Source organism: Mytilus trossulus, chromosome 14, assembly GCF_036588685.1.
Source record: "Mytilus trossulus isolate FHL-02 chromosome 14, PNRI_Mtr1.1.1.hap1, whole genome shotgun sequence".
NCBI classification, from domain to species: domain Eukaryota; kingdom Metazoa; phylum Mollusca; class Bivalvia; order Mytilida; family Mytilidae; genus Mytilus; species Mytilus trossulus.
In genome coordinates this window covers 34,053,388-34,078,142 of record NC_086386.1, presented here as the reverse complement: position 1 = coordinate 34,078,142, position 24,755 = coordinate 34,053,388, and the positions used below count along the sequence as shown (strand labels likewise).

Here is a 24,755-nt window from a genome sequence, read left to right as displayed (position 1 = left end):
TTGAGAAGACATAGCTGGTTTATTAAAACAAAATGAAGTGTTCTTTTCTGCAATGGATATTTAATTAACAGTTTGAGAGATGATGGGTTTGAAACTTAAAAACATTCACAGTACAAATTGAAATAAACATAATATTCGCAAGAATTTGTTAGCTGTTATATATTGTAATAACTATGGTGGACTTTTTTTCAGGTTGATGTTATTCTAAACAGTACACACAAAAACCTAGATTTATCACTTGGTACATGTTCATCGGCATTGCGTTATGCTGCTGGACCTGAAATTCAGAGAGAATGTGACCAAAAGTATCCAAATGGTATAGAAGCAGGCGAATTAGCCACAACATCAGGGGGTCGTTTAAATTGCAATGCTATTTTTCACACAGCGTTGTTAAAATGGCCAAGCAGATCTTCTAAAAAGGTAATGTTATGTTCGCGTACATAATTCAATTCAGAAGAAGTACACGTAAAAAGAGACACAAAGAAACCGGATAAATTATTTATTTAATACTAACCAAACCCACAAATTACACGTGCCATCATAAGTAAAGGGTTTAAATTAAATCCTTTGACTGTTGAATAAAACTGAATATGTTGAATATATTATCCACATTACCTTTTACTTAATTTATATCTTAAATGCGCTATTTGATAGTATTTTCAGAAATCTGTATAATTTTTGTTCTTAAATAGTTGAGAATAAACAAGATTAAACATATTTTGTTTGCTCACAAAAATACCCAGAAAGGCTAGCTGAGAAAAAGTTTTAATGTGTATAAATTTAATCAATGGAAAGAATTTATAGTGAAGATCACTTCTAATAAATTCTACGGCTAGAATTGAATTATAAGTTATAAGAACTCTTTGTCTAAATATAAAGGCTTTGGCAAAATAGCGATTAATATTATAAAGAGCTTTGCTATTTTGCCGGTTTTATTTTAAATTTTTCGTCGGCAAGAGACCATGTTTACCCCGCCATATTCTGCATGTCAGTGTGACTGTTCCAAGTCAGGAGCCTGTTATTCAGTGAGTTTTCTTTTTTTGATGTGTTACATACATTTTTTGTTTTTCTTTCATTTTTTTAACATAAATCAAGCCGTTAATATTGGGGGGGGGGCATTATTGTTTCAATTGTTTTACATTTGTCATTCGGTGAGTCAGGATGGCTCGTTTTACATAACAAAATTATCTGACCTTCATGTAATACGTTATTCCGGTCAAAACCAGCAGGGAAGGATCCAGCAGTTTCAAAAGGGGGGGTCCCAACCCAGGAAAAAGGAAGGGTCCATATAAATGTTCTCATTCAAATGCATTGATCGTCAAAAAAAGAGAGTAGTTTTCATACCTCAGACGGACCTGTTATACAAAAATCTTTTGATCGCATCAATCTAAACTGACCTTATTTGCTTTTTCTTCCTGCCAATCTATATACCTGTACAGTAATTCAGTTAAAATTTTAGGTTAAGAGGGACTGTAATATACAAGTTACAGCAATATTGGAAAACAATGACCTAAAAATTTTGTTCGCATGAATTTAAAGTGCAAGCATGTCCTCATTTTATTCAAAGTATTGAATCGTAAACAAATATCAGTAGTTTTCATACTTCAGACAGAGTCGTGTACTAAAATCTTTTGAACGCATCAACCAAAACTGACCATATTTGCTTTTTTATGCAAGTCTAAATAGTTGCACAGTACTTCAGTTATAATTTAAGGTCAAGAGGGACTGTAGTATATAAGTAACTGCAATATTGGAAATCAACAACCACAAAAAAAATCGCATCGATTTAGAGTGCCAGCATTTCCTACTTTTTTTTCAAAATATTGCATCAGAAACAAACATCAGTTAGTTTTTATACCTCAGACTGACTCATGTAACAAAAATATGTGTCTGCATCAATCAAAACTGACCATATTTGACGGCAACAACCAAAACTGACCATATATGACTGCATCAGCCGAAACTGATCATTTTGCTCTTTTTTATGTAACTCTTATAGTCGCATAGTTAATCTGTAATATTGTTATATAAGAATGAATCGTATAATACAAATGATAGAAATATTGGAACACAATGCTACCTAATTTCTTTTGCATCAATTTAGAGTGTCAGCTCATCCTCTTTTTATTCAAAATATTGCATCATAAACAAATGTCTGACAGTAGTTTTCTTACCTAAGACTGACTGGTATAACAAAATTATTTGTCTGCATCAACCAAAACTGATCATATGTGACAGCATTAACCAAAACTGACCATATTTACACTTTATTATGTAAATCTCAATATATAGGTAATTATATAGCTGCATACATGGCATAGAAAATCACTTATAAAATTGAGAAAGGAAATGGTGAATGTGTCAAAGCAACAACGACCCGACCATAGAGCAGGCAACAACCGATCACGATGGATTGTGTTATTCAAATGGCAGCGTGTCCTCTTCTTATTCAAAATAATGAATTGTTTACAAATATCAGTAGTTTCGATACATGTATATCAGACTGAGTCGTTTTAATAACAAACTTATTTGACCGCATCAACCAAAGCTGAACATATATTCTTTATCATGTAAATATATATGGCCTCATTGTAAACCCATTATATTGCTATGTCAGGACAGATATTGTATGATAAAGAGGACACCAAATTTTGTTCACATCAATTTACAGCGCCATTATTTCCTCTCTGTATCGATAATATTATTATTTTAAGGAATGACCATGATGACTGTAATATTTTTTTCTGTTTATGAAAAAATAACATAAAAAAATTGGTGCACACTGAAAAATACGTGTAGCGGGTTTTTTAACAGTGTGCACCACATTTTCTATGTTAGGCCAGACCAATTTGATTCCTTGTTCGACGGACCCGCCCGCACCTATTTTTTTCAAAACAGATTTTTTTTATTTTTATTATATTCCCGCTTCCCGCATCCGGAAATGAAATCATGTCCATTTCCCGCACCGTTTTTTTTGTAAATATTATAAAAAGATCGCAACATTTGTTTATAAAATCACAGTCTAGCCTTTATATAACGATTTTAAACCTATCATTACACCACAACACTTTAAATATCTGCGAGAATATTTGTTTCAGCATGAAACCAATTTATATCACCTGTGGGAGTGCTACGATATAAATATATAACCGGAGATACCAGTACAGAACAAAACGTTGGCTTCTTTCCCCCTAACTTGTATTCCCTATAAAAAATGTTCGTTGTTAAAATAAAGTCGAGAATAAAGTACAAAGAACTTCTGAAGGATTTGCCTTCAACTGGAATTATAATGTATGGTGACGATCATAGCCGCTGCAGGTTTGTGCACCGGTCCAGGTTTATTCAAGGACCTGTCGTTCAGCCGTTATCGTTTGTTGATGTGGTTCATTGGTATTTTCCCGTTTAGAAATATAAATTAGATCGTTGGTTTTCCTGTTCGAATTGTGTACAATACTAAGTTGTGGTCCCTTATAGGTTGCTGGTTGGTCTGGATCAAAGCTCTGTGTAAAAGGCCGTTCTTTGACATATGTTTGTTATTATCAGGTTGGGAACAACCTTCCCTCAGACAAGGGCCTTGAAGGGGTCATTTTACCATGTTTACTGATGTAGAAAAGAAAATAGAAATACTAAGGATTTGTAAAGTGCTACTATACAAAACCTTTGACAACTTAGAATGTTTTACTCAAAAAGAGGAGAAATACATTATATTTTAATCAACTTTTCTAAAAGAGGGATGGGTCCACTTATTTTGAATAAAATTATTAACTGTAAAAGTAAATGTGTTAACATGGTTAAAGTCCAGGAATATTGCAAAATTCTGGGGCACGTTTTGACTATTTAATACCAAATATTATAGTTCTTTGGGAAAATATTAGCCCTTTTGTACTTAAAGTGTTTTTCCGAAAAAAAATATTACTAGTATAACTTATATAATGACCCCTCATAAAAGGGATATTCATAACATTAAGGGGTTGTTCTGAACCTGATTATGACTTGGATGGAGAATTGTCTCATTGTCAGTCACACATACATAAACCAGATTTAATTATTCAACTATTTCTTGTTGAACAGGGAAAATATATTTCATAAATTAAAGAAATATCAAGGTACAAGTGATAAATCAAGTTTTAATATAGTCAAAACCTACTATTTTATGTTTACAAAAAAAAAATATAATCGCTCGCCTTTACTTTTTAAGCTTCGCCTCAAAAATTTGCAAATTAAATATTTTTTTATTAAAATTTTCAAATCGCTCGCTCGCCCCAATTTTTGAAGTCCAAAAATCCGTAGAACAAGAAATTAAATTGGTGTGGCCTTATTTCGAATAGACAGAAAAAATATTACATTTCTTCTAATTTAATACTAAATTCCATTTTAACATTAAACCTTGTCAAACCATGAACAAACATTGATGATGTTACGGCCACATGACTAACTTATGTCTATGGGCGCTGATAACAAAATAACGTCAGAAGACCTGTTACATCCAAACTGAAATTATCAAATAATGAACCGTCACAAAAGTGGCTTTTAAGTCAGTAGTTCATGATGGTTTTTTTTAAACATAAGTATTTAACGGCATCATCCAACACTCACATGAATGATTCATATACATTTTGTTTTGTTTGTATGAATCTTTGAGTGAAATATATATTTATCAGTCTAATATAAATAGGAAGGAACGCAATACCAATTTCATTTTTAATAATTCCTTGATATGAAAAAACGTTACCTGATGATAGCGTTTCTTTGTTTACATTGCATATGACGTCATTACTTAAATAACGTCACAACTTAAATCCCTAACAACAGAACCAAAATCGGAAACGTTACGGTATTTCCGTTTCTTTTTTTTTTAACAAATATTTAAGTTACAAAAAATAATTCATACAGACTTCGTCCCCATTTACAGGTAATGCCTGCCTCATATTAGTGATATTATGATGATAACACAATATTGACTGCTGTACCCCTATTTTTGACATTTTTACTCTTTGAGTATGTTTGTTTTGTTCATACATCGTTAACAATGTAATGGAATTTGATGCGACTGTCATACAAGTGACAGGTTTAGCTAGCTATAAAACCAGGTTCAATCCACCATTTTCTACATTAGAAAATGCCTGTACCAAGTCAGGAATAAGACAGTTGTTATCCATTCGTTTGATGTGTTTGTACTTTTGATTTTTGATTTTCCTTTTTGAATTTTCCTCGGAGTATTTTTGTGTTTTTACTTTTTTCTGCAGTGACGTTATTTAGAACTGTTCTTCAGTCCTGACTGATTTGGTCAGTTCTGCTGACAGTTCTACGGTGAGAACAGTTTTAGACAGTTTTACCCTAGAACTGATCCTGACAGTTTTACCTAGAACAGTTCTAGGGTAGAACTGTTCTAGCTAGAACTGTTCTAGGACAGGTTAGAACTGTTCTAGGACAGATTATTCTGACAGTTCTAATGAGAGGTTAGAAGTGATCTCCACTGTACGTCTGTCATACTAAAACAATATAAAATAATGCAGTCATTTTTCAAGACAAAACACTTTAACAAATCGTAGTGCATGTTTGTGCGAGTTTGGTTTATTTTTCATAACATTAAAAGTCGAATAATTGATTCTATTTCATTTTTTTTTAAATTACTTGCAATAATAAAATTGATGTTAGAAGTGGGAAATATGTCAAAGAGACAACAACCCGATCAAAGGGCAGAATGCCACTAACTGATATGCTTACAAACACAATTTGTAATGGAGCACTGTTGTTAACTAGAGGCGCTGGCGAACACACATCAGACTTGGGGTAATTGTAATTGTAATCGTTAATCAGCTGTAATTGATTACAATTTTCAAAGTAATCATTGTAATCATTAAGCAGCCAAAAATCTGATTACATGTAATTTAATTTAATCAATTACTTTTCAAAATGCCCTGTAATCCTGATTACTTTATGATTACATTCTGATTACAGTGGAAAAAAACCTTGAACTGTGGTCAATAAATGAACCTTGTTTTTTTCAACAAGTTCAGATAGTTTGGTTTACTTTTTAATTGATTTGTATACTTCAGTAAGAAATAAACTGTTACAGTATTTAAAAGTCATCATTAGGCTAAGCAGAGACATGTCATTCAATTTTATGTCTTTAGAAAAAGATATTGTACATATATTCACAATTTAAAGATGTACATATATATTTGATTCAAAACTTTTATATTTAAGTAGTATTATACTTTTCTTTATCCTGAATTATAATCTTTTGTTAATATTGTGATTTTTGTCAACTCTCAATTGACAGGTAGGAAACCAATTAAGGTTTGTTTTTATTGCAATTACCAATTGAGTATACATAATGTAGCTGTAGGACAATATATATGATAAAAGATTAATCAGACATGTGAAAATTTATCTAATTAGCACAAACTAAATTAAAAGTTAGACAAATATCTTGTAAATTTTAGTATGTACTTGGACTGGACTGTATTTTTTTAGCAATTTGTTTAAACAATTCTATTAAAATTTTACATAGTTTTGATCTGGTAACTTTATTTCATCCATATTTTAACTTTCATACACTGCACCTTGAAATGCATACAAAGTCTGAAAGAGGTCAGAAGACAAACAGCAAACTCTTTATAAAGCCAGATTCAATTGAAGTCAAAATAATTCAGAGATAAATGATGATAAAGGTGACACAATATTCATGCATAAATGTCTGTATGTAGTGAATTTTTGTGGTTTATTAAATAGAAGTTTGAGGTTGTCATTTTATAAAATACAAAACAAAATCCTTTGGAAAAAGTGCTATAGTTATATATGAAACGTAAATTCATTCACATCATTCAAAATGGTTTTTTTTGTGTTTTTCTATTCATTGTAATCAGATGTAATCATGATTACTATGCCAAAGTAATCATTAATTTAATCAGATACTTTGAGAAATGATGTAATCGTTAATCTAATTTAATGGTACAAATGACAAAGTAATTGTAATTTAATCAATTACATTGAAAGTAATCGGACCCATCTCTGACACACATGTTGTAGGTTAAGTTACTGAAGGTATTCAAAAGCGGATATTAACGCAGATAATTGCCCTACCCCCGGATTCTGTCAAGGATATTTAAAACATGTAAGCAACGGCCATTTTATTACTAAAAACGTTTTATTAAAACTCAGATATTGAACATATTTTTTAAGGGGTAGCACCCTATATGTAATCAAATATTATACGTGTTTAACGTTCAGACTGAAAAACTACAATACATAGAATGTTGCGCTCAATGTCGCAAGCGTTTCGTCATAGAAGAAATGATGCCATAACTGCATAACTAGGTCCGTAAACCCGGTAATTGACGACGTGTCGCCAATTTACGATTTACTTAAAATGATATCCAAAGATCGGTTTATTAAGATACAATCGTTATAAGGTTCAATATATGCATTTTGGTCATGTCAATTAGAACGATGCATCTATATCTGTCTGACCCTACCTTCTCTCACAAAAAAGACGTTTTATATATAGTTTGGAAAAACAGGATTTATTTGTCTCGGCAAAGCTTTTCATGTCATGAAGGAAATTATCAATATAGTCGGAGGGATTTAGCCATCGGCCATTATATATATTTTGTTAGCATGTATAGAAAGCATATAATAGTATCTTAATCATTTTAATTGATGTCTGGAGCATAAAAAAACGTATATACATAACTGATTTAATAATACAATGTTTAACGTAACTAATGCAAGCAGTTTGTACAAACGAATCTTAAGTATAATAAATAGTCACTGTCTACGCTCTTTGGACACTTAAAAACATCCCTGTTTTTGGTTGAGATCTTTTCTGTGTTGCCTTTAGTTAATTGTACAATTTTTGTGTGTGGTCTTATACTGTTTGTTCTATAGCATAATGTGTTTGTTTTTGACCTATGAGTATGAAAATTCCTATAGAAGGTATCTATCGAACCATATTCAAATTGTATCGCTACTTAAAGTATAAATTGAATTTGTTGTGACAGGTTCACCAGGAGTTCATAGAAAAGAGTTTAAAGGAAGCCCAATCTCGAGGGTATTCTTCCATGGCAATTCCAGGACTCTGTACTGGGTATCTTCAATGTCCACACAAAGAAGCTGCAGAGAGACAATGCCTTTATATCAAAGAATTTATAGAAAAGCATCCTAGTACAACCTTGAAAGATATAAAACTTGTTGCATCGTCTAATGACAAAGACATGTTAAAGGTAACTACAAACTTAATGAACAACTTAAAAACAATTCAAATTTCAAATGCATGGAAAGCACAGATTTACAGACAATAAATATACAAAATTAAATTAGGTCAATTTCAGAAAAATACAAACATTTTTGTATGAGGTTGAGAGACTGGAGAAGGGAGATGTTTTACCGCGCCCTTCCCAAGTTTTGTGCCGAGTATAAAAAAAGTTTACATTTTTTTTACATTGACCATTGTTTTTATACTGCAAGTTAGATTAACGTATTGATAGCTATTTATATTGGAACACAATTTGCAAACTAAATTTCATCCCTAAATAAACCCCTGACTGAAAAAAGTGTCCCATGATGAAACTGACATTGCAAAAAAAATATAGCTGTGTTACTATATTAAGGCAATAAACACAACAAGTTGCAGTCAAAGATACAAAAATTCAATTATCTGACGATTATTGGTATTTAGTCGAATCTTTACTGGAAGTTCTGATATCAAAACACCAACACGCCGAACATCTGTAATTGATTAATTTGATGCAAGTATACGATTTGTATTGTGTCTTATAATATTAGATGTAACAAATCTTTAATAATAATATAACGTTAAGGTAGCACTACAATTAAACATGATTTTTTGAGGATATTTTTGTTATCATATAATTTTGAAGTGAGTAACATTCTGTACAGTTTGTTAAAATCACAAAGTCATTATCCTATTATCATGTTTTTTGTTTATTACATGCATTACTAGGTTTTATTATCATTGTATAATCAGATAACCTACTCTCATTAACAGTTATAAAGTAATTCCTTACAATCTATGTTTATCGGCTTTAATCAAATAATACTTGTTAAATGTCAAATCCAGCATGTTAATCAGCTGGTGGTCCGTTGCTTTGTTTATACAGTGCCTCGGTTGACCTCAGCTTCGGTTGACCTTAGCTCCGGGCTCCTGAAATATAGCTACTGTAGAATATTTTTTTGTTCAGGGTCCTTTAACCAATGTGTAATCAGGATACTTAGGAAGTATAAAAGAGAGAAATTTTTGTTAAGGGATATCACGATACGATATACGAAAAGAAACGATTTTGTGTACGAGAGGCGTGTTCTGAGATTTACGATTATAGTACTGTTAAGCCTGCAGAATATATGTTGTAAACTTGAATTATTGTAACATGTACTTTGGATTTAAAATAATACAGTATTGAATTTTAATCGACTTTGTGTTTATGTTAACTTACAAGACTCCGTTCAGACTACACCAGGATCTATTTATTTATTTATGTGACCAGATTTCCCTTAATCACGCTAAGAGATGATTTTTAGGGTAACCATGTTAAAGGGTATACTTGACATTTGTCGTCCGTGTATGAAACTTATACACCTTACAACATAGCACAACCACAAGAATACACACTTAAGTTATAAGCAAAAAGCAAAACGCAAACCACACCAACTAATCTTTTTCGTCACATTGGTGGCAGCGGTGGGATTAACTTTGCGTGATTTAAACGAACTTGCTAGAGACAATATAATGAAAACACCACGAAAATCAATAAGGACATCAACTCAAGCTCCAGTGCTCTCTCTCAGGTAGGCAAAATTGCTTAAGAAATCAAGTAATTTCCCGAGTAGATTCCGAGTTAAGTAGTTCGCCTACCACTGGACATATTCTTAATGATATTCATACGGTGACTATGCCAGATGTGCGGTTTCGCCGGAGAATCGGGTACTGTTACCCAAAAAAGATAATAATACAGTTATTCCGGAGATGACCTATACGGAAAACGACGGAGGAAATGTTCGGAGGAAATTTTGGCAAATATTGGTTTGTTCGCTTAATCTCAATAGCGGCCTCGTCGCAACAGCGTGGATTTTATTTTCCTAGATACCCGGTTATACAGAAGTCTCAGGAATATGTATTGATTGGATTATTTGTTATAATATGCCTTTTTTCAACGATGGTTTTGAAATATGTATGGAATTTCGTCATTTCGGGTTTTAAGTCAGAAAACATTGTCAATGCATGGTGCAGGAACAGGCGAAGCCCTAATCACGTTTAATGGGCTAAGCCGTACTCCAGATACTGTTATGACTAAACCTGGAACGCCCTATGACTCGGGTGAAATGCCATCGTCCTTGAGCCCTGGGCCTAATCGCCCTGTTATAAACGGGCAAAGGCATATGGACCTTGAGTTACCTGGGCGAACATCGGGAGACATCGTCTTATCACCAGGACATCTTCGATTGCAAGAGACTGATAGTCGGGAAAATTAATGTACTGATATAAACGGAACTACAACGGAATACCCGAATTCGTAGTGTATCCGTGGAAGAAACGTTCCATCTATGAATATCCTGTTCGGAGAAGTTTTTCCGGAGCAAGGAATGATGTCTGGAATGAGTTTATTCAATTTCAAGGGAAGATATCAGAGTTAAATGTATGGAAAAATGACACCTTTTTGTGTGGGAAATTTGGTTGATTCAATCATGTATAGGGAATCATTGAAGCCTGACTGTAGCGGGTCTACTGTTAGGCAGCCAGTCCCCCATCACTTTATGAAAATTTCTGGATATGCCACTGCATGGACTACTGTTGCCTATATTTGCATGGGTGGGCTATTTATGTGAAGAACGAAAAGTTGAAATAGATGGTAAACACGTTCATATTAGATTTTTCAAGCTTCAAATTCTTACATTTATACGGTATATGACATGTATTAATGAAGTTAGTCGAAGAAGTTGTTTTAAGCCAAACAGGGATCTATCATTTGATTTTTATATGGGGGGGGGGGGGGGTTGTACCTGTAGGAAACTTATTTCAAACGGGATAGCACATCCTCATTTTTACGGAAATGTTGTTAACCGTGCCCGGAAATTTAGAAATGATCCATGTAAAATTGTCGCTCCTTAAAATAGCTTATTCTTAAATGTTATTCAACACTGTAATAAGATCATTGAATATTGTTTTTATTGGTTTACATATTGATTTTCTTATCCGTAGATTAAAAGCTAACTAAATATTACTAGTATGTTATATACATATACATATTCATGGATCTACAATCTGTCGATACCTGTAACTTGGTATTGCACAAGGTCATGTTTTTCTCTGGCTGTTTATGACGTCTTTATACTAAATTCATTGGATGTTGGATGTGTACAGATTGATTGTTAAGTCTTAGATGCATGATTTTTTTAGTAGTTGTTAGTGGCTTTGAACAAGCTGTCAGATAACTGCGAGTACTCTCAGATCTGTTATTGTGACTTTTTGTGTCGGTATGTATTAGTACCCGGCCACGTCCACTTGTAATTTTTGTTTATCTGCTGAGTAAAGATTTTTTCAACTGATTTTTATCGTTCGTTCTTATGTTGTACTGTTATACCACTGTCCCAAGTTAAGGGAGGGTTGGGATCCCGCTAACATGTTAAGCCCCGCCACATTATCTATGTATGTGCCAGTCCCAAGTCAGGAGACTGTAATTCAGTGGTTGTCGTTTATTTATGTGGTACATATTTGGTTTTTCCGTTCATTGTTTTACATAAATAAGGCCGTTATTTTTCTCTTTTAAATTGTTTTACATTGTCTTATCTGAGCCTTTTTATAGCTGACTATGCAGTATGGGCTTTGCTCATTGTTGAAGGCCGTACGGTTACTTATAGTTATTAATGTATGTGTTTTTTGGTCTGTTGTGGATAATTGTCTCATTAGCAATAATACCACCTCTTCTTTTTCATATTAAAAACAATTATTCAAATGTATCCGTTCGCGTTTAATTAAAGCAGGATACATGATAATTATGCGAATACTATTTGTATAGATCTATAGTAAAACAGTTGACTGAAGGATACTGTAACAAGTTTTTCTTCCAGCTAACGAAAAAAAAAAACTTTGCTTTATCCTACATAGCACGGTTAGGTTGAAATTAATTAATTTATTGACATTTGGTTGAAAAGTTCTTAATCAAATAACTGTAATTTGTCTTCCGGCGTGTTCATTTTAAGTTTGTATAAACGAATGTTTTCGTCATGATTCAACTACGTTTCTTACGTCTATACTTTCGCAGACCATCGGACTTTAGCGTATGGAACAATCGCACTTTAGTGTATACCATCTCACTTTAGCATGACCATCGTACGTTAGTAACCCTATCACCCTTTAGAGTCCTACATACATATATTGGGCTAGCGCTGATGTTGAGACGAATTATATGTATTTATATACATATAAACAAGTCTAAATTGAATACAACTTTCAAACTTATGATTACGGTGGATAAAAACTGCAATTTTCATACGTGTGCATGTGAAATAAATTTCGTTGTTGAGGGTCTACATACAACACAAACAACATTTTTCGAAAGACCAAAAAAGTGAAAAAGTATATTTAAACAAAACGCATTTGACTAACAGGTCGAACAACTGATATTCACTAAACATTTTGTAGGGGCCAGCTGAAGGACGCCTCCAGGTGCGGGCATTTCTCGCTACATTGAAGACCTTTTTGTGACCTTCTGTTGTTGTTTTTTTTATTTGGTCGGGTTGTTGTCTCTTTGACACATTCCCCATTTCCATTCTCAATTTTATAACCCTGCTGACTACGTACAATACCATTGGCGATTGCCAAATAAAATAAATCAAAAGATGTCACAAAATGGATCTTAATATAAATTTGGTCTAAAAAATAGAAAACAATAAACTTGTGGTTAAGATGTTATGCCACAAACATGAGGGATCAAAATTTATTTGTACAGCAGATCAGGATTTCGACAATAAATGTCTCTTCAGTGATGTAAGGGATCGAAACGGTATTTGGAAGGCAATATAATTTACCCTCAATTTTAGACAGACTCTTGAATTTTAAGAATCAATATAGGATTTATATACATATATATTATCAAGTCTAAATGAAACAACGTTCAGACCTATGAACGCGTTCGACGTTTTTATACGTGTGCATGTAACAAATTTCGTTGTCGATTGCAAAATAAATTGATCACAGGGTGTTATGAAATGGATCTCTATATTTATTTAATACCAAGTATAAAACAATAATCTTGCGGCAAAGATGGTAAACTACAACAAGAGGTGCTAAACATTTTAAAACCATATAAGGATTTCTACAAGTAATGTCTCTTCAGTAATGTCAGGGATCGGAAAGTATTTGGTACAATTAAACCCTCTGATGAATATTGCTTTTAATTGATTGTATTTTTTTTTTTTTTGGACTTCACATTTTTTTCTACTCATAATTGAATGCGTTATTTAAAGATATTATCAGTTAACTGTCAAGGTCTAGGTGACAATGAAAAGAGAAGAGATGTATTTAATATCCTTAAGTCTAAAAAATGCAAAATCTATTGTATTCAAGACACACATTTCACAAATGAAGGCGAAATGAATATTAAGACCATACGGGGCTATGGGTGTTATTTTTTTTTTATCTTTCTCCCCAAACTCTAGATGAGTTGCTGTAATGTTAAATAATAATTTTGAATTTAGTGTATTAAAAGAGAAGAAAGATGTAAATGGTAATTATCTAGCATTAGAAATGTTAAAAACAAGGAGAGAGTAACACTTCTATCATTGTATAGTCCAAATGCAGATAATCCTAATTTTTAACATCTTATAATGTGTATTATAGAAGATTTTGGAAATGAAAACTTTATAATATGTGGTGATTTTAATCTTGTATTGTATCCCCATATTGACTATTGTAACTATTTACATATCAATAAACCTAGTGCTAGAGATAAAATATTATAAATCATAGATCAATGGAACCTTATGGATCCTTTTAGGAAACTTTTCCCAGACTTGCGTAGATATACATTGAGAAAAAAGAAGCCCTTTAAAGAGGCTAGGTTGGAGTATTTTTCTTTTTACAGATAATTTGGAACAAATTTACTAAATTATAAAATTGAAACTTGCTATCGCTCAGATCATTCTTTTGTAATTTTAGAGTTACAATTTAACCCATTTATAAGAGGTAAATGACTGTGGAAATTCGATAATTCCTTATTATATGATTAAGAATATGTAAATATTGTTAAAGATAAAATAATTGATTTCAAGAAACAATATTGTGCACATGTTTATGATTTGGAATATATTGATGAAATTTATGATGAAAATATACAACTTACTATAAACAAGCAATTATTTCTTGAGACTTTATTGATGGAAATCAGAGGAAAGCCTTTTTCATATGCAAGTTATAAGAAAAAAAGAAAAGGATAAAAAGGTTCTTGATTTACAAAGGGAAATTGATTCATAAGAAGCAAATTATAATGAAGAATTAATAAATCAATTAAAAGATAAAACACCAGAACTGGAGGATATAAGGAAAGAAAAGATGAAGGGTAAATTAATACGTTCAAGGGTAAAATGGATTGAGGAAGGAGAAGAGCCAACTAAATATTTTTGTGGTATTGAGTCAAAATTTTACTAGTAAAATTATACCAAAAGTCGAAACAGAAGATGGAAGGATTATAACAAAGCAATATGATATTTAAAAAGAAACAAAAGTATTTTATGAAACACTATATAAAAATAGGGATTGTAGTTTAAATGGCTGTAAATGAGAACAGTTAGAAAGTGATTAAAAAAAAAATTGGAAAAATTGACAGAGAATGAGATTAAAAATTTAGAAGGGAAGATAACTATTGCTGATGCAGGTTTAACATTACATAAAATGAAAAATAATAAATCTCCTGGGTCTGACGGTTTTTCGACTGAGTTTTTTTATTTTTTTAAGGAAAGATTTAAAATATTTTATTGTAAAATCTCTAAATTATGGATTTCACATTGGATCATTATCAGTCCCTCAAAAACAAGGTATTATCACATGTTTGCCAAAGGATAACAAGCCACGACATTTTCTGAATAACTGGGGCACGATTTCATTATTAAATACAGTTTATAATTTTGGGTCAGGGGTGATCGCAAATACATTTAAAAAAGTTTTAGATAAACTTATCAATTTAAATCAAACTGGCTTTATAAGTGGGCGTTATATGGGAGATAATATCCGACTTATATATGATATTTTGCAGTATACTGAAGAAAAAGATAAACCTGTTTTATACTGTTGATAGACTTTGAAAAAAACTTTTGATACAGTATCCTGGGGTTTTCTTTTAGCAGTTCTGACTTTTTTCAAATTTAGGAATTCCATAATCAACGGGATAAAAGTAATTTACAATAATATTAGCTCTGCAGTCATTCAGGGTGGACATTTATCAGAGTTCTTTGGTATTGGACGAGGCTGTAGACAGGGGGACACATTATCACCGTACCTTTTCATATTATGTGCAGATTTTGGCAATACAGGTTAGAAGTAATAAGAAAATACAGGGTATAGAAATTTCTCAAGTTGAACATAAACTATCTCAGTTTGCAGATGACATTTCACTGTTTTTAGATGGAAGTAAGAAATTATGTAAGAAGCTTTATTAGAGCTAGATTGGTATGCGAAACTTTCTGGACTAAGGATAAATTTTACAAAAACTCAAGTAGTATGGATTGGAAGTAAAAAATACAGTAGAGAAATGATAGGGATAAATTGATAATAAGATATTGATCTTGTTAAAATTTTAAACTTAAATTATACAGATAAGTATCTTCAGATAAAAAATTTGATACATACATGGTCTTAAATAAACTTAACAGTTATTGGTAAAATATCTGTGGTCAAAACTCTTATTCTTTCAATACTTAATCATCTTTTTTAACATTACCAAACCCAAATGCTGAGATGATTAAGAAAATCAATGATGCTATTTTATGGAACTCACCAGCTCATAGAGTTAAGGGCATACGATACAGTTACAGGGGAGGTAATGACGTTGCTAACGTAAAATGTTATGTTCGCGACGTCAAACTGTGACATATCGGGAAAAGATGCATTTTTCGACTGATTTTTATCATTCAAACTGATTTAATTTGAAAACGAGTTCATGGACCCCTATTTTTCAAAACAGCAAATTGTTTCATTTTGCAGGGAGATTATGTGACCCAAGTTTTATGAAACTGTAAATAGAGGATTTTTTTTATTTTGATAAACATGCAGCAAAAAATGACGTATTTTTCTCAATTCATGAACATTTGATAAATATGAGTTATTTCTAAATATAAAATGCATACTGTTTTTTTGGATACTTATAAAATACAGAAATTACCGATTATTTAACAAAAAACAATTTGTGTTTATCTTTTATAACAAAAAAGCTATGTCTTTCTTTTGAAAAAGAAATTACGGCCACAAATCTGAATTTTGAGCAAATATACAAAATTTCGACCTCATTTTACTCAAAAAGTAGCACATGGAGATATATTTTTTTTTGCATATTTGATTTAATCAGGTAAAAAATAGCCTATATTCAAATTTTCACGAACTTGTAAATACAGCATCAAAACTGTATCGTATGCCCTTAAACAAGAAGTGTTACACATGGATTATAAGAATGGTGGTTTAAAGATGATAAATATTCATCTTTTTATGATAGCTTTAAAATGTACATGGATAAGAAAATTGTTCAGTTCTATCTGTAAATGGTTAAATCTTTTATTTCAAATATAGAGAAAGACAAATTGTTCAAACTAGGAAATAGTGACACATCAAATACTATTTCAAATGTCAAAAACAAATTTTGGATTGATGTATTTAAAGCATGGCAATAATTTGTAGATAAAGATATAAATTCTACATGGAAATATTTTCTTACTAGTCCATTACGGATGAATAAGAATATAATATAAATATCAACAACAAACCTGTATTTTATAGAAGTTGGTATAATAAAGGTATTGTTTTTGTAAATGATGTGATTAGTACTAGTGGAAAGTTTTTCTCCTAATGGGAAAAAAAGACAAATTTGTTATTTCTGGGAAAATAATGATGTATAATAGAAGCATTTCAGCATTAAATAAGACAAAGAAGCTGTATTCAAGGGGATATAATATCTCACTGAACCTTTTATTCCCTCTTTTGTTCAAACCATTTTAAAAAGAAAAAAGATAACTAAAGATATATATTGGATGGTAATACCTAAAGTGGTTCCTAATGGGGAGAAAAGGGTGAAATGAAATTTTGGAACTAAATGAATTGGAATGGAGAGAAATTTTCAAACTTCCTTTTGCAGTTACTAAAAACACAAAACTATAATGGTTACAGTTTAGATGAAAATAATAGAATATTAGCTACAAACAAATTTTTGTGTAAAATTAATGTCATAAATAGTCAGCTATGTAATTTTTGTAAGGAAGAAATAGAAACTATAGAACATGTTCTATGGAATTGTGAAAATGTCCAGAATGTATTAGAAGAAATAGATATATGGTTTTTTATCTAATGGTATAAGTATTTCATTCACCAAAAAGAATTTTTTGTTTAGTGATGTTTCACATGTATACAAGGGTAAAATTTCAAACCCGATTTTTCTGTGTCTTAAACAATATATTTATAATACAACATATTGCCAGAAAGTTTTATCAATTCATGCTGTGAAGAAAGTACTAAAAGATCTGTATAATTTGAAGAAGTGTATAGCAGTAAGAAACAATAAACTTGAGATTTTTCATAACTAACAAATGTACAGATTTCAATAAAAAATTAAAATTAAAAAAAGATGGTAAACCACAACATGAGGTTCTTAATTTTTTCACCATATCCCGATTTCGACAATTAATGTCTGTTCGATGATATTAGAGACTGAAAAGTATTTCATAGGCCATTTAATTCTCAATTTAGTAAAGACTATTGAATTTTAAAGAGTCAAAATAGGATGAACAGATTATATAAATATATTTACATATGAATATATAAATATAAATTTATATATATAGATTTAATAAACAGATATTGACTGTGATAAAAATTATTTTCAGCACTTGATAACAGCAGTGAAAAAAATTGATAGATTATCAAGAAACCTTTGTAAGTATTGCATTTATAATATACAGATTATTTGATACAATCTGTTAAGTCATATTTAATGTGTGTGTATGTCACCTTTGATTTGATTGATTCATAATAATGCTAGAAACACATTCCTCTGACAACATACCAGTAACATCAGGTGTTCCTAAGGGCACTGTATTAGGTCAAATACTATTTTTGATATATATTATCGACTTACCCGACTATTTACATCACAGTTAAATTAGGCCTTTTGCTGACGAAAGCATCATTTACCGACAGATTAAATCAACATCAGATTACCTTATCTCCAGGAAGACCTAGAAAGGGGCAATCAAATTGGAACAAGACTGGCTATTGTAGTTCCACTCTGACAAATGCAACACAATTCGAGGGACCACAAAGAAAACACCTATCCATTTTATCATAATATGCACGGTCACATTCTTCAGTCAGTTGAAAATGCAAAATGTTTAGGTGTAAAAGAGGGACCAAAGATACCAAAGGGACAGTCAAACTCGTAAATCTAAAACAAACTGACAACGCCATGGCTAAAAATGAAAAAGACAAACAGAAAAACAATAGTACACATGACACAACATAGAAAACTAAAGAATAAACAACACGAACCCCACCAAAAAACTAGGGGTGTAACCATATCATCAAATTTAAAATGTAACGAACACATTAAGAACATGACATAAAAAGCAAGTAAGACCCATGGATTCATCAGAAGAAATTTAAAGATAAACTCAGTAACAATCAAAGACCAAGCCCTTATAAGACCAAAACTTGAACACTACCTGTGGCCCTTACACAACAGAGAACATTAACGTGCAGCGATATATGTATGCTCCAACTACAAAAATACTGAAAGTGTAACAAACATGATCAACACACTCCACTGGCCAACATTACAAGAAAAGAGACTGAAAAGCAGATTAAAGATGTTCCATAGAATAAGAAACAACAAAATTGCCATACCACATACTTACATTTTAATTAAAAGCCAATCAGACACCAGGTCTAGCCACGAACAAACTTACCGACAAATTCCATGCAGCAAAGACAGTTACAAATTTTCATTTTTCTGCCAAACTATCAAAGACTGGAACAAATTATCTGAACCAACAGCCTGCAGCACCATTACTGAGTGCTTCAGGGAGAAACTCACTAGAGAGATGCTCATTGACATTAACAATCACCTACATGTTTAAAATAGTATCTTGTTTTTATCTAATATCAAAATTTCAAAATAAAATTTGAAAAAAATATTATTTAAATATACATTTGTACATATAATAATTGAAAATAATTATGAAATCAAAAATACAATTTTAATCATTAACAAAATTGTTAAACCAGGCATGCGCCGGAAAGTAATCATCAACCAGTTGATATTTTTTTGTATATAAAGAAAAAGAAGAAAATTATTGTTTATGGTGTATGTTTTTTTTTTTTTATAATGAATTTTCTTTATTGTAACAAATAGACTAGCACAACATGTATGAACAAAGGTGTACAGAATGGCATTTTAACACAAAAGAAGTATTATATAATAAAACAACAATTGAATATATATGGTGGTGCAATAGTAGCTTGAAAATAAATAAATATCTTATAACATTGAAGTCTTACTTGTTCTTGCGATATGCATAAGTGGTGTTTCAATCAAATTTTAACATTTATTATTTATTCTATGATAGGGGCCCAGGGACTCCAGTATTTGTTATATTCCTCTACAGAGAGGTTTTTAAATGAAATGTATTTTTCTAAATTCAAGTGTTCCTTTAAATAGTTTTTTAAAGCATTTAAATTTGGCAAAACTTCTTGTAGTTTTGTCCGGTAGATGTAGTATTTTGAAAAAAGAATAATCTTATTTTTAACAAAATTCAATTTAACATTTTCTAAGATACCAAATAAAATAATCATAATATTCAAAGGCAGTTCAATATTTGTCATTTCAAAAATCCAAATGTTTAGTGCATGCCAGACTGGCGACCATCGGACAGCTCCAAAATAAATGTTCTATGTTCTCTGGTCCTTCTTTACAAAATGTACACATGTTGTTACTATTTATTTTCATCTTGTAAAGTAGTGAATTAGTTCCCAAAATTCTATGGATAATTCTATATTGGAACCAGCTAAGCTTAGTGCTTTTACTATATTTTGTACACGAAGTGTGTATTTTTTTCCAGTTAATACCAGTCATATTAAGATGGTTCTCCCATTTTTCCTTTGCAGCAAATGTAATATATTTTTCATTCAATATGTTGTACATGTCTTTTGAACCTTTTTTTGATTCAAAAAAGATACTTATGTTAAAAGGTATTATTGCATGAATTTTTCTCTCGTTTACTTCAATATTTATCGTGTTTAACCACTCATTAAGCGAGTGTGCTATTCCATAATAATGTAAAATATTTGGCCTAAATTGATATAATTGTTGGAAATTTTGAAATGACATAACTTTGCCCTGGTCATCTAACAAATCTTGCACTGTCCAAATTCCCGCATTTGCCCAGTTTTTATAGTAGACTCTTGAACCACCAATTTTAAAGTTTTCTACCTCCCATAAAGAATAAGATAGAATTTCATCAATACATCTTGGTTTTCTAATTTGATTAAGGGTTTTCCAAGCATCAAAAACTTCTTGCCAAAATTTATTTGATGACCTTTTAATAGGCCCAATATAACTTATTTCAATAAAATTTATTTGCTCCACAATAGAGACTAATCTCACCCACTTTGAATTCGAATTATACAAACGTCTCACCCATGTAAGTTTTAGTCCCTGTATAAATGCTTTTAAATTTAGCATTTTTAAACCACCCTTATAATAATCTTGACATAAAAGATCTCGCTTGACCTTATCTGGTTTATTATCCCAGATAAAAGCATACATTTTATTTGTTAAATTAAGTAACATATTCTCATCTGGACTAGGGATAGATAGAAACAGATGATTTAATTTAGCTATGACCAAAGTTTTTAAAATGGTAATCTTTCCAAAGGGGGTGAGATACTGTTTTGACCATTTTTTCAAAGTGTTGTCTATATTATCTAAAACTGGCCTATAATTTAAATTAATCATTCTATCTAGGTCGACTGAAAAAGTAATTCCAAGTAGTTTAAATGTACTGGAGCCCCATTTCAATCCCCACTTTATACAAATTTGATCCTGACTATGTTTTTTGCTACCTATCCAAATAACACTTGTTTTTTCTATATTTATCTTAAGTCCCGAGATTTCAGCATACAATTGGAGAACACGAAGAGATGCATCGAGCGATTCTGGCGAGCCATCTAATATCAAGGATGTATCATCTGCATATTGAGAAAGTACAAACTCTGTATCATCTATAGTAATACCCTTTATCTCCTTACTATTTCTTACCAAAATGCCTAATTTCTGCACATAGCAAGAAAATATAAGGGGATAAAGGATCTCCCTGTCTACAGCCTCTCTCTATAGTGAAGAATTCTGACAGACAGCAGTTTTGTGTCACCGCAGCTGTTATATTGTTATAGAAGGTTTTAACCCAGGATATAACAGATTCACCAAAATTAAAATATCTTAATGTATCATAAAGAAATGACCAAGATATGGAATCAAATGCCTTCTCAAAATCAATCAGCAGTAGAATTCCTGGAATATTATTTTCTTCAGTAAAATGTAGAATATCATATATCAATCGACAATTTTCGCCTATATATCTACCTGGAACAAAACCAGTTTGATCCGAGCTTATTAATTTTGACAAAACAGATTTTATTCTCTCTGCTATACAGCTTGATGCCAATTTATATGTAGAATTAAGTAAAGTTATAGGTCTCCAATTTTTAAGAAATTGTTTTGGTTTACCATCTTTTGGAATACATGTAATCACTCCCTGCCTCTGGGTGACAGACATTTGGCCCTTCCCATACCCAAAATTTATAGATCTAAGGACAAATTTACCAATATCAATCCAAAAAAATTAAAAAAATTCTGCAGTGTAACCATCAGATCCAGGACTTTTGTTATTTTTCATCCTCTTTAATGCTGCAGTTAATTCAGAAAAATTAATATTTCCCTCCAATAATTGCTTTTCATCCTCGCTAAGCTTTGGTATCTCGTCATAACAACATTCCCGTGTTAAATCAACCTTTTTCAAACAATCTTGTTTTCTATAAAGTTTTTCATAAAACACCTTTGTCTGATTTAAGATTTCTTTTTGTTCCTCCACTATAACACCATTTTCTAAAGTAAGTTTTTGAATAGTCTTATTAATATAATTTCTAGTCTCTAGATTTAAAAAAAAATTAGTAGGTTTTTCTCCTTCTTCAATCCACTGACTTCTTGACCTAACATATTGTCCCTGAACCTTCTTTTGTCTATACATTTTAAGTTCTGCTTTTTTCTGATCAATCTCTTCCAGATTTTCTACTGTTAGAGCATTTTCTTCTAATTGTTTTAATTTTGAAATAATTTCATTTTCAATTTTTATACCCGCCTTTTTTTATAAGAGGCATATGAAATAGTTTTGCCACGTATTTCTGTGAGTAGAGTTTCTAAAAATAACTGGTCATCAACAGTAAATTCAATTTCAGAGTTGTCAATATTTTGTAAATTTTCATCTCTATATATCTTGATGGCATATTGTTCTTTTACTATATTTATGAGGTTTTTTATCTCTTTAACATAGTCAGTATCATGAAGAAGAGAATTATTAAACTTCCAAAGGCCTCTGCCTTTTATAAATTCATTAATCTTGAAAGAAAAGACCACAGGTGAATGATCAGACCTGTAACTATTATCAATTTTAACATCATTAACAAAGTGAAAAATATTATCAGAAATCAGAAAAAAATCTAAACGAGATTGTTTAAAGGGTTTTTTTTTCCTCCAAGTAAATCTTTTCAGATTGGGGTATAATTCTCTAAATGGATCAACTAGATTAAAGTCTTCCATAAGCTGTAATACTTTTTCTCTAGACTTTGGGTTGTTGATATTAACATAATTATGGGTATCAAGATTAAAACTTTGAATGAGGTTAAAATCTCCACAAAGAATACAAGATTGGTTATCAAATTCCTCAATAATGTCAGCCACCTTTTGATAAAAGCAAGGAGTGTCTACATTTGGCCCATAAATATTTACTAAAGTAATTCTTTGTTCTTCAATTGTAATGTCCAATCCAAGAAGATTTCCACCCTCATCTTTTTTAACTTTGTGAATTTGAAGATCAAAGTTTTCATTAAAAAAGATGGCCACCCCTCTCTGATTGGATGTAAATGAATTGAAAAGGCATTCTCCCTTCCACTGATTTTTAATATTTAATTCATCTTGTTCTGTAAAATGTGTGTCCTGAAGACAATATACATTAAAATTCTTCGACTTTAAATAGTTCAAAACATCTCTCCGTTTCTCCTTTGTATACAGACCTTGACAATTATAAGAAATTATTTTAAGAATATCACCCTTCATGCATGCGTTTAGCTTTATCAATATTTATAACTCTAATGATTAGTGAGTATACATAAATATACCATGAAATTTGTGAAATCAAGGGACTTTTAAAGTTCTTTTCCTTTAAAACTGTATAGTTTTTCCAGATCTGTGAAACCTTAAGACATATTTGTAATTTACAATAAATACATATATAAGAAAACATAAAATACAATAGCAAGACAAAGTCCAACATTAAAATCAAATACTAAATTTGCACTCTGAGACTTTCACTGTTGTTGTATAGGATAGTCACTCTAAATGGTCTATGGGAGATAACTCAGAAGAAATTTCAATAAATACATTGGATTCAGATGGAAATTTAATTTGAGCACCCAACAGTGAATATCTGTATAGTTCATGTTATGTACATATTTTGAAAGATTATTTCATTCCTATAATTTCATATTACATTTAATTTTCTTACTGTCATTCTTTCGAACACACACAGAAACTTTTCCATTATATGTGGTTATGGCAAAAAAGAAAAGATCACACAAGAAGCACAAGTATACAAATGTCCATTGTTCTGCCTTCAAATCTGATCCAGTCAGATTTGTCAATATTTTTATCATAAGATGTTGTCTTTATAACGCATTCATTCATTTTGAAAAACAGTTTTAGTTAAATGAACTATTAGATGCATTCTAAATAAGCCTATTATGTACAATATTTCAAGACTGTCAGAGTTGTTCAATTGACTACATGTAGATATTGGAATTTCTATGTTTTTCCTTTGTATTTATGTATTAAAACTCCCAAGTCAAATACACAGATTTATATAATCCTATGTCTATTTAAGTAGGCAGAGATGTTTTAAAATCAATATATCTCTGATACATTTGTACCATTAAAGATCAATATTCTTTATGATATTATGAGGTGCAGTAGTAAATATATAAGATTTATCTAAATATTAATATTTCTTGCTTAAAAGAACAGTGCGTAGTTGAGAGATGATTTCAAAAAATTAAAAACTCTGACTGACTTCAAATGTAGTGTCACTATATATATGTAGCAAAACATTTGTATCACAGTGTAAATCAAATTAACGCATGATCAATATATCTTGAAAACTAACAAAACTATCTAACAGTCAAACACAGACTGCACATTCTGAGTGTGTGT

The 24,755-nt window shown here is 31.1% G+C and overlaps 1 protein-coding gene across 1 annotated transcript in view; it reads left to right on the top strand.

Annotated features, from left to right (window-relative positions):
- Nucleotides 1-24,755, top strand: part of LOC134697424 (protein mono-ADP-ribosyltransferase PARP14-like) — a 57,019-nt gene that overhangs the window by 13,573 nt on the left and 18,691 nt on the right. Inside the window, exons 3-5 of the mRNA XM_063559702.1 lie at nucleotides 193-420; nucleotides 8,007-8,228; nucleotides 18,106-18,154. Of these exons, the coding sequence (XP_063415772.1) occupies nucleotides 193-420; nucleotides 8,007-8,228; nucleotides 18,106-18,154 (499 nt within the window). The remainder of the gene's footprint in view (nucleotides 1-192; nucleotides 421-8,006; nucleotides 8,229-18,105; nucleotides 18,155-24,755) is intronic.